Raw genomic sequence first — 12521 nt, forward strand, 5'->3', positions numbered from 1 at the left:
TACCTCATATGTGGATGTAAAGTGCTCTGTGGGTGCACTAGAGGGCTCAGAAGGGAAGGAGCGACAATGTGATTTTGGAGAGTGAATTTTGGTGAAATGGTTTTTGGGGGGCATGTCACATTTAGGAAGCCCCTATGGTGCCAGAACAGCAAAAAACACCCCACATGGCATACTATTTAGGAAACTACACTCCTCAAGGCACGTAATAAGGTGAGTGCAGTGAGTATTTACATCCCACTGGTGTTTGACAGATCTTTGTAACAGTGGGCTGTGCTAATGAAAAATTATAGTCTTCATTTTCACGGACAACTGTTCCAAAAATCTATCAGACACCTGTGGGGTGGTAAGGCTCACTATACCCCTTGTTACGTTCTGTGAGGGGTGTAGTTTCCAAAATAGGGTCACATGTGGGTGTTTATTTATTTTGTGTTTATTTCAGGACCGCTGTAACCAGCAGACACCCCTGTGCAAATCACCAGTTTAGGCCTCAAATGTACATGGTGCGCTCTCACTCCTGAGCCTTGTAGTTAATCTGCAGAGCATTTTACGCCCACATATGGGGTATTTCTGTAGTTGGGAGAAATTGTGTTACAAATTTTGGGGTCTTTTTCTCCTTTTATGAAAATGAAAAGAATGGGGAAACACCAGCATGTTAGAGTAAAAATTTTTTTTTGTTTTTTTACACTAACATGCTGGTGTAGACCCCAACTTTACCTTTTCATAAGGGGTAAAAGGAGAAAAAGCCCCCCCAAAATTTGTTAGGCAATTTCTCCCGAGTATGAAGATACGCCATATGTGGCCCTAAACTGTTGCCTTGAAATACGACAGGGCTCCGAAGTGAGAGAGCGCCATGCGCATTTGTGGCCTAAATTAGGGATTTTCATAGGGGTGTACCTGGATGCAAGCGTTACACTTGCCTCCTCCATCAAAAATACTGTACACTAGTTTTCCCCAAACAGGGTGCCTCCAGTTGTTGCAAAACTCCCAACATGCCTGGACAGTTAATGGCTTACCGGCAATACTGGGAGTTGTTGTTTTGCAACAGCTGGAGGCTCCGTTTTGGAAAAACTGGCGTACAAGATGTTTTTTATTTTTATTGGGGGGGGGGGGGGCAACAGTGTAAGGGTGTAGTGTATATGTAGTGTTTTTACTCTTTATTTAGGGTTAGTGTAGTGAAGTGTAGTGTATATGTAGTGTTTTACTCTTTATTTAGGGCTAGTGTAGTGTAGTATTTTTACGGTACATTCACACGGGCGGAGGTTTACAGTGAGTTTCCCGCAGCAGCGGAAAAATAGCCGCATCTCAAACTTGAAGCGGGAAACTTGCTGTAAACCCGCCCCCATGAATGTACCCTGTATATTCACGTGGGGGAGGGGGTGGGGGCAAAACTACAACTCCCAGCATGCACTGACAGACCATGCATGCTGGTAGTTGTAGTTATGCAACAGCTGGAGGCACACTGGTTGGGATTGGGAAACACTGAGTTAGGTAACAGATTACCGCAGTGTTTCCGCACCACTGTCTGTTTCCTAACTCAGTGTTTCCCAACCCATGTGCCTCCAGCTGTTGCAAAACTACAACTCCCAGCATCCATGGTCTGTCAGCCCATGCTGGGAGTTATAGTTTTGCAACAGCAGGAGGCACACAGGTTGGGAAACACTGAGTTAGGAAACAGACAATGTTTCCCAACTAGTGCGCCTCCAGATGTTGCAATACTACAACTCCCAGCATGTCCAGACAGCCGAAGGGCATGTTGGGATTTGTACTTATGCAACAACTGGAGGAGAACAGTTTGGAGACCACTACAGATGTTGCAAGACTTCAACTCCAAGCATGCCCAGACATGCTGGGAGTTGTAGTTCGGCAACATCTGAAGGGCCAAATGTTGCCGAACTACAACTCCCAGCATGCCTGGACATTCTTGGCATGCTTTGAATTGACATCTGGAGCGCTACAGTTTGGACACCACTGTATAGTGGTCTCCAAACAGTGCCCTTCCAGATGTTGCAAAACTACAACTCCCAGCATGCCCAGACAGGCTGTCTGGGCACGCTGGAAGTTGTAGTTTTGAAACTCCCAGATACAGCAGTGAAGATCACTTTATGGCGATCTTCACAACTGTATCTAGGAAGCCTCGGCCGCCGCCTCCACTTGCCTGCGCCTCCTGTCAGCTGGTCCCTGGTCGCCGCGTGAGCCCAGGTAACCGGCGGGCCCCACAACGGCCCCCGCACAACTGCCCCGACATCCAGGGGCAGGCAGAGCAGGGGAAATGAACGTTCCTCCCACCCCTGCCCTCCAATTCGACGATTGGCCGCATCGGCCAATTGCAGGGGATAGGAGGAGGGGGCACCCTGCCACCTCGCTCCTATCCTCTAGGATGATCGGGGCTGTCTCTGACAGCTCCAATCATCCCTGTTTTCTGGGCTATCGGGTCATCAGAGACCTGATCAGCCCAGAAATGCAGCGAAATGCTGATCTGAATTAATCAGTGATTTGTGGCGATCACCAACATGGGGGGGATGGGGGGTGGGGGGGTCCCCCCCAGGCATTTGCACAGGATGCCTGCTGAATGTCTAAAGCAGGCATCCCAGTCTGATCCCTGTCCGGCTAGCGGCGGGGATCGAAATTCCCAAGGGCGTACCGGTACGCCCTTAGTTCCTAAGTACCAGGACGCAAGGGCGTATCCATACGCCTGTGGTCCCCAACAGGTTAAAGGGGTACTCAGGTGGAAAACTTTTTTATTTTATTTTTTTTAAATCAACTGGCGCCAGAAAGTTAAACAGATTTGTAAATTGCTTCTATTAAAAATTCTTAATCCTTCCAGTACTTATTAACTGCTGAATACTACAGAGGAAATTCTTTTCTTTTTGGATTTCCTTTCTGTCTGTCCACAGTGCTCTCTGCTGACACCTCTGTCCATTTTAGGAACTGTCCAGAGCCGGATAGGTTTGCTATGGGGATTTTCTCCTGCTCTGCACATATGATATATATATAAATGTCAGATATCCTATGTACGTGGTTAATATATACTTGAGGAAAAGTCCTGTGTAGACTCCAAGGCTGTGCTCCGGTGGGTACTCACCAATTCCCAAGTCTTAGTAAAGGAAACCATGGGCGATGCAATCTGAGCTTCTTATGAAATACTCAGACACTGTTAGATGTTTTGCCGCTGTTTTTTCTTTATTCGATCATTTTGGTAAAACATTCGGAGCTGTAACATTGGAAGCTGCAGATGTTATTAGTCGTCCCAGCAGAGATGGTGTTCATTGTTCGGGAGCCATCAGGGTCTGACGTTTCGGGGGAACGCCCCCTTACTCATGTGTACTAGAGCCTGAGATTCCAGGATATTTGAGGTGGGATGCCACCTGTTCACAATCGAGGGATTTCTCTTAAAGGAACATTTACAATTATCTTAAGTAACAGATTTATAAGTCATTTTACATCTAGTTGCATTTCACAAAACATGGTGGATTACAATATTCATTCATAAATAAGCTTTCATCTACAGATGGGGAAATCGTGTCCAGGTAGGTTTTCCAATATACTTCCCTTTACAAGAGACGCCTGCGCTTTATATTCTCATTCCCTTCAGTGTGAATTTGTTCTTAGATTTGTCACCTTACTTCCTTCACATTATGTTGTTTTCCTAAAAAATGTCTCGCGACAGTAGTTTCACTGAATTTAGATGATTCACTCACTGTTTTAGTGTTTATAGCCTTTATAATGTTGTTTTTATGTAACATTATTCTAATTTATATTTTTCTGCTGGTCTGTCCGACATAACATATGCCAAATATATGACAGACCAGCAGAAAAATAAAAACTGTGGCAAAGCATCTAACAGTGTCTGAGTATTTCATAAGAAGCACAGATTGCATCGCTCATGGTTTCCTTTACTAAGAGGTTAATATATAGATGTGTTATCTGCATCATTTATTGCTCTGAATTGGCTTCTCTCCTGTGTGAGTTCTCTTATGTTTCACAAGATGTGATTGCTGAGTATAACATTTCCCACATTCTGCACATGAAAATGGCTTCTCCCCTGTGTGAATTATTTGATGTCTAACAAGATTTGATTTCTTAGTAAAGCCGTTCCCACATTGTGAACATGAAAATGGCTTCTCCCCTGTGTGAGTTCTTTTATGCTGCATAAGACTTGAATGATGAGTAAAACATTTCCCACATTCTGAGCATGAAAATGCATTCTCTCCTGTGTGAGTTTTCTGATGTTTCAGAAGACTTGATTTATCAGTAAAACATTTCCCACATTCTGAACATGAAAATGGCTTCTCTCCTGTGTGAGTCCTTTGATGTACCACAAGGTCTGATTTCTGAGTAAAACATTTCCCACATTCTGAGCATGAAAATGGCCTGTCTCCTGTGTGAGTTCTTTGATGCACAACAAGACTTGATTTAAAAGTAAAACATTTCCCACATTTTGAGCATGGAAATGGCTTCTCTCCTGTGTGAGTTCTTTGATGAACCACAAGGTCTGATTTCTGAGTAAAACATTTCCCACATTCTGAGCATGAAAATGGCCTGTCTCCTGTGTGAGTTCTTTGATGCACAACAAGACTTGATTTAAAAGTAAAACATTTCCCACATTTTGAGCATGGAAATGGCTTCTCTCCTGTGTGAGTTCTTTGATGTACCACAAGGTCTGATTTCTGAATAAAACATTTCCCACATTCTGAACATGAAAACGGCTTCTCTCCTGTGTGAGTTATTTGATGTTTAACAAGACTTGATTTTAAAGTAAAACAATTCCCACATTCTGAACATAAAAATGGCTTCTCTCCTGTGTGAGTTATTTGATGTTGAATAAGATTAGATTTCTTGGTAAAACATTTCCCACATTCTGAGCATGAATATGGTTTCTTTCCTGTGCGATCTCTTTGATGTCCAACACCCCTTCTGTGACCTTTATTTTTCTTAACATCCTGTGATGACTGAGAAGACAGGACCTGTATATAAGGATGAGATGAGAGATCTTGGCTGTGAAGGGCTGAGGGTGTATCTGGGATAATGGAATGTTCTTCATATGTATCTTGTGTGATATCATCATCTGCTTTATAATCTGAAGATATAAGATTCTCCTCTGATCTCCTGCTACAAGAATCTGCAGAGAATAACACAGATTATATAATTGAGTATTAACCTTATTTACATTTTCCATCTAGAGTCACATGAGAGTTTGTTTTTTGTGGGACCAATTTTACTGTGAAATAGAAAACAAATTGTGGGATAAAATTCTATTGAAATAAAATACAATTTTGCAAATTTGAGATTTTTTCATCACCTACCATATAACGTGATGTCACAACTGACGTTATACTTATCCATAAGGTCAGTATCATCATCCAACTTGTAGAGTTTTCCTTATGTTTTATTTAAAAAATACTTTAACCCCTTAAGGACTTTTTAAGGGTTTTTTCACTTTCGTTTCTTCCACCTCACCTTCTAAAAATCAGAACACTTTCAGTTTTCTACCTACAGACCCATATGAGGTTGTTGTTGTGTTTTGCGCTACTAATTTTACTTTCTAATGACATCAATCATTTCACCACAAAATCTACAACAAAACCAAAAATCAAAGATTATTTGTGAGGCAAAAATTTAAACCTCCCCCCACTATTATGTAACATTCGGGGGCTTCCGTTTCTACGCAGCGCACTTTTGGGTCAAAATGACACCTTATCTTTATTCTGTAGGTCCATACGGTATAAGGACACCCAACTTATATAGGTTTGATTTTGTTCTTTTGAAAAAATGTGAACTTTTTGTACAAAAATTAGTATGTTTAACCCCTTAAAGGACTCAAGGTTTTTCCATTTTTGCAATTTAATTTTTTCCTCCTTACCTTTAAAAAAAACATAATTCTTAAAATTTTGCCCTAAAAATCCATATGAGGGCTTATTTTTTGCTCCACCAATTCTACTTTGGACTGACATCAGTCATTTTACCCAAAAATCTACGGCGAAAAAGAAAACAATTGAACAAAATTGAAGAAATAACGCCATAATGTAACTTTTGGGGGCTTCCATTTCTACACAGTACATTTTTCGGTAAAAATGACAAAATTCTCTTTATTCTGTAGGTGCATACAAATGATCCCCTACTTATATAGGTTTGATTTTGTCGTACTTCTGGAAAAAATCATAACTACATGCAGAAAAATGTATAAATTGTCATCTTCTGACCCCTATAACTTATTTTTCCGTGTACGGGGCGGTATGAGGGCTAATTTTTTGCGCCGTGATCTGATGTTTTTATCGGTACCATTTATGTATTGATTGGACTTTTTGATCGCTTTTTATAAATTTTTTCATTGTATAAAAAGTGACCAAAATGACGCTATTTTGGACTTTGGAATTTTTTTGCGTGTACGCCATTGACTGTGAGGTTTAATTAATTATATATTTTTATAATTCGGACATTTCCGCACGCATTTATTTTTATTTACACTTTTTTTTAAATAGGAAAAGGGGGGTGATTCAAACTTTTATTAGGGAAGGGGTTAAATGATCTTTATTCACTTTTTTTTTGCAGTGTTCTAGCTACCATATGGGGCTATAACACTGCACACACTGATCTATTACATTGATCATTGTTATCCCATAGGAGACTATAACACTGCACACACTGATCTATTATATTGATCATTGTTATTCCATAGGAGACTATAACACTGCACACAATGATCTCTTATACTGATCATTGTTCTCCCATAGGGACCTATAACACTGCACACACTGATCTTTTACATTGATCATTGTTATCCCATAGGGGGCTATAACACTGCACACACTGATCTCTTATACTGATCATTGTTATCCCATAGGAGACTACAACACTGCACACACTGATCTTTTATACTGATCATTGTTATCCCATAGGAGACTATAACACTGCACACACTGATCTTTTACATAGGAAACCATTGATCAATGATTCTGCCGCTTGACTGCTCATGCCTGGATCTCAGGAACTGAGCAGTCATTTGGCGATCGGACACCAGGAGGCAGGTAAGGGACCCTCCTGCTGTTCTAGAGCTGTTCGGGATGCCACGATTTTGCTGCGGCGATCCCGTACAGCCCCTGAGCTAACCGGTAATGTTTTACTTTCACTTTAGACGTGGCGTTCAACTTTGAACGCCGCATCTGAAGGGTTAATAGCACGCGGCACCGCGATCAGTACTGTGGCCCCGTGTTATAGAACAGGAGTGGACTCAGGACATACAGGTATGCCATGAGTCGTTAACCCCATAAGGACCAGGGGTTGTTCCATTTTTGCACTTTCGTTTTTTTCCTCCTTATCTTAAAAAAAATCATAACCCTTTCAATTTTGCACCAAAAAATCCATATTATGGCTTATTTATTGCGCCACCAGTTCTACTTTGTAATGACATCAGTCATTTTACCCAAAAATCTATGGCGAAATGGAAAAAAAAATCATTGTGAGACAAAATTGAAAAAAAACAAAACGCCATTTTGTAACTTTTGGGGGCTTCCGTTTCTACGCAGTGCACTTTTTGGTAAAAACGACACCTTATCTTTATTCTGTAGGTCCATACGATTAAAATGATCCCCTACTTATATAGGTGATTTTGTCGCACTTCTGAAAAGAATCATAACTACATGCAGGAAAATGTATACGTTTAAAATTCTCATTTCTGACCCCTATAACTTTTTTATTTTTCCGCGTATGGAGCGGTATGAGGACTCATTTTTTGCCCCGTGATCTGAAGTTTTTAGCGGTACCATTTATGTATTGATTGAACTTGTTGATCGCTTTTTATTCTTTTTTTCATGATATAAAAAGTGACCAAAAATACGCTATTTTGGACTTTGGAATTTTTTTGCGCGTACGCCATTGATTAAGTGATTTAATTAATGATATATTTTTATAAATCAGACATTTCCGCACGCGGCGATACCACATATGTTTATTTTTATTTAAAATGTTTTTTTTTTTTTTTTAAATGGGAAAAGGGGGGTGATTCAAACTTTTATTAGGGGAGGGGTTAAATGATATTTATTCACTTTTTTTCCCAATGTTATAGCTCCCATAGGGGACTATAACACTGCACACACTGATCTCTTATACTGATCATTGTTATCCCATAGGGGACTATAACACTGCACACACTGATCTCTTATACTGATCATTGTTATCCCATAGGGGGCTATAACACTGCACACACTGATCTTTTATACTGATCATTGTTATCCCATAGGAGACTATAACACTGCACACGCTGATCTCTTATACTGATCATTGTTATCCCATAGGGGACTATAACACTGCACACACTGATCTTTTACATTGATCAATGGTTTCTCATAGGAAACCAGTGATCAATGATTCTGCCGCTTGACTGCTCATGCCTGGATCTCAAGCACTGAGCAGTCATTCGGCGATCGGAACCAGGAGGGAAGGTAGGGGACCCTCCTCGTGTCATAGCGCTGTTCGGGATGCCACGATTTCACAGCGGCGATCCTGAACAGCCCCCTGAGCTAACCGGCAGTGATTTACATCTGGAGGGCCACAGTTTGACACCACTGCCTTACAAGAAGCAGGGACACCAGTCTTTAACAATCATGTGGACAAAACTTCAGGGAAAATCGGTCAGGGACCAAATGACCGTGCCCCCCAATCCACCTGACCCCGCAGGTTATAATGGAGCAGTCATCCAAACCGCCCCCTTTATAATCCTCATAGCAGCCAGAGAATTCAGACAAAGGATAGGGGATACGTTATAGATCACGGGGGTCCAACCCTTGGGACTCCCTGCGATATCCTGAATGGGGCCCTGACAGTCTGCTTGAAGGGGGCGGACCGACCCTGCATGGAGCGTTGGCCGACACTCCCCCTCCATGTATCCCATAGAAATACATGGAGGTGGTGCGTCAGCCGCAGCATCCTGTGGGGGTCGGACCCGGCCGCTTCCGGCAGACTGCTGGGGCCCCGTTCAAGAGATCGCGGGGAGTCACAAGGGTCGGACCCCCGTGATCTATAACCTATCCCCTATCCTGTCTAGGCAGAGAGTATCACATTTTTGTCTTTTGTCTATTAATGTGAATAGAAAGACTTATGACCTAATAAAGTTAGTGAAATTTTCCTGGAACCAAGTTATAAGGGGAACCTTTATTTTTAATGATTTTCGCTCTCGGCTCGCCAGCCGCACCTATACCTCCATTTGGACCCACACAGGTGACCCGAACCGGAACATTTCCGTATCAGAGGGAAAGAATAAAGGGATTTAAAGGGGTACTCCACTGCTAGACATCTTATTCCTTATCCTAAGGATGGGGATAAGATGTCTGATCGCGGGGTCCGGCTGCAGCACCCCCCATTCTAAACAAAAGCCACATTCAAGATGTTTTCACAGAACCAGACAAACAAACATTTTGGCTCCTTTCTGCAGTACAATATCCATCTATTTACAGACTCCCCATGTTTATTGTCACACACAATAGGACCCGCTTTGCGTCCCCTTAAAGTTGTAAGGCGCCCTCTGTACCCCCAAATATAGCTGTAGGCCCCAAACTGTCCCCATATATAGTTGAAGGCCACTCTCCCTCTTTGGTGTCCACTGCTCCTCTGGTCTGTGGACCTATTCCTATGGCTCAGAGCAGTAGGTCCCCGATCTGCAGGGACAGTGGAGCAACAAAGCTGATGGTAGTTCCTGCCCACAGCACCCAGTGCCCGCGCTTCCCCTTTACTGTCCTCCGCTCCTCTGTGCAGTGACGTCAGCCGACCATTTCTTACAAGGTCTTCCAGACCAGTAACCAGTGGCTGTGGCTGCCATTACTGATTTTTTTTCAAGTACCCCCTGGAGAATTGCTAAGTACCCCTGGGGGAGAACCACTGCCCTATGCTTTGCCTGAATTCTCTGGCTGACATGAGGATTATAAAGGGGGCAGTTTGGATGACTGCTCCATTATAACCTGTGGGGTCAGGTGGATTGGGGGGCACAGTCATTTGGTCCCTGATCGGGCCCCATAAGTGATTTTCCCTGAGGCTGTGTCCACATGATTGTCCATGACGGATGTCCCTGCTCCTTGTAAGGCAGTGGTGTCAAACCCAGATCTTGCAAAACTTCAGCTCCCGGGCATGCTGGGAGTTAAGTTTTGCAACATTTGGAAGGCCGCAGTTTCAAAGCCACCGCACTAAGGGATACCATGAGAGGGAAGCCTTGATTTACCTTTCGAGGACAGTGTGCATCCTCTAGAGGAGGCAGACAAAACTTTTGGTGTCCAGGCATGCTGGGAGTATAAGTTTTGCAACATCTGGAGGGCCACAGTTTGACACCACTGTTGTATGGCTGCTCCGCTATCATAGCAAATATCTTTCTCCAGTTTTGCAGTAAATCTTATTTAAAAACGAAGGGTACAAAGTACTATTGCTTAGAAATGCAAAAATGTCCTGGGTTGTTAAGGAGTTAATTCTGATAATAAAATCTGTGTTATTCTCTGCAGATTCTTGTAGCAGGAGATCAGAGGAGAATCTTATATCTTCAGATTATAAAGCAGATGATGATATCACACAAGATACATATGAAGAACATTCCATTATCCCAGATACACCCTCAGCCCTTCACAGCCAAGATCTGTCATCTCATCCTTATATACAGGTCCTGTCTTCTCAGTCATCACAGGATGTTCAGCAAAATAAAAGCCACAGAAGGGGTGTTGGACATCAACGAGCTCATACAGGAAGGAAACCATATTCATGCTCAGCATGTGGGAAATGCTTTATTTCTAAATCAAGTCTTGTTAGACATCAGAGAATACACAGGAGAGAAGTCATTTTCATGTTCAGAATGTGGGAAATGTTTTCCTTTTGAATCAGGTCTTATTGTACATCTAAGAACTCACACAGGAGAGAAGCCATTTTCATGTTCAGAATGTGGGAAATATTTTACTCACAAATCAGACCTTGTTGTACATAAAAGAACTCACACAGGGGAGAAGCCATATTCATGTTCAGAATGTAGAAAATGTTTTACTCAGAAATCACATCTTGTTCAACATCAAAGAACTCACACGGGAGAAGCCATTTTCATGTTCGGAATGTGAGAAATGTTTTACTGATAAAGCAAATCTTTTTAAACATCAGAGATGTCACACAGTGGATAAACCATTTTCATGTTCAGAATGTGGGAAATGTTTTACTGAGAAAGCAAATCTTCTTAAACATCAAAGAACTCACATAGGGGAGAAGCCATTTTCATGCTCAGCATGTGGAAAAAGTTTTACTTACAAATCAACTCTCGTTGAACATGAAAAATCTCACACAGATAAGAAGCCATTTTCATGTTCAGAATGTAGGAAATGTTTTACTAAAATATCAAATCTTAAAAAACACCAAAGAACTCACACAGAGGAGAAGCTATTTTCATGTTCAGAATGTGGGAAATGTTATACTCGGAAACCAAACCTTATAAGTCATCAAAGAACTCACACAGGAGAGAAACCATTTTTATGCTCAGAATGTGGGAAATGTTTTACTGAGAAAGCAAATCTTCTTAAACATCAAAGAACTCACATAGGGGAGAAGCCATTTTCATGCTCAGCATGTGGAAAAAGTTTTACTTACAAATCAACTCTCGTTGAACATGAAAAATCTCACACAGATAAGAAGCCATTTTCATGTTCAGAATGTAGGAAATGTTTTACTAAAATATCAAATCTTAAAAAACACCAAAGAACTCACACAGAGGAGAAGCTATTTTCATGTTCAGAATGTGGGAAATGTTATACTCGGAAACCAAACCTTATAAGTCATCAAAGAACTCACACAGGAGAGAAACCATTTTTATGCTCAGAATGTGGGAAATGTTTTACTTGGAAATCAGCTCTTCTTCAGCATCAAAGAACTCACACAGGAGAGAAGCCAATTCAGAGCAGTAAATGATGCAGATAACACATCTATATATTAACCATGTACATAGGATATCTGACATTTATACATATATCATATACTGCATCTCCAAACTTGTTACCAATTGTTAATAAACGTTTTCTTTTAGAACGTAGTCACTGATCCAGCGATGTCATGTCATACAGCTCAGCTCAGCTACGCTACATGTGTATATATATTTTTTTTTAAGTATTAACTTTTTTGTTTTGCATACAATAAAGAAATACAACAAGAAAGTGTAACAAGTAGAGATGAGCGAACTTACAGTAAATTCGATTAGTCACAAACTTCTCGGCTCAGCAGTTGATGACTTATCCTGCATAAATTAGTTCAGCTTTCCGGTGCTCCCGTGGGCTGGAAAAGGGGGATACAGTTTTAGGAAAGAGTCTCCTAGGACTGTATCCACCTTTTCCAGCCCACGGGAGCACCTGAAAGCTGAACTAATTTATGCAGGAAAAGTCATCAACTGCCGAGCCGAGAAGTTCGTGACGAATCGAATTTACTGTAAGTTCGCTCCTCTCTAGTAACAAGCAACAAGTGCCTCCGGAGGCCCACAGGTTAACTCCAGCACAGTGACCGGGATATCATAAACGGGA

At 41.7% G+C, this 12521-nt stretch overlaps 1 protein-coding gene across 1 annotated transcript in view; it reads right to left on the reverse strand.

The window, feature by feature from the left end:
* Positions 1-3173: 3173 nt before the first annotated feature.
* The window catches only part of LOC130332798 (oocyte zinc finger protein XlCOF7.1-like), a 117676-nt gene continuing 108328 nt past the window's right edge, over positions 3174-12521 (reverse strand). Inside the window, exon 8 of the mRNA XM_056553826.1 lies at positions 3174-4900. Coding sequence (XP_056409801.1) covers positions 3930-4900 — 971 coding nt within the window. The 3' untranslated portion in view covers positions 3174-3929. The remainder of the gene's footprint in view (positions 4901-12521) is intronic.

The sequence above is a fragment of the Hyla sarda genome, unplaced genomic scaffold (assembly GCF_029499605.1).
Source record: "Hyla sarda isolate aHylSar1 unplaced genomic scaffold, aHylSar1.hap1 scaffold_388, whole genome shotgun sequence".
Lineage (NCBI taxonomy): Eukaryota > Metazoa > Chordata > Amphibia > Anura > Hylidae > Hyla > Hyla sarda.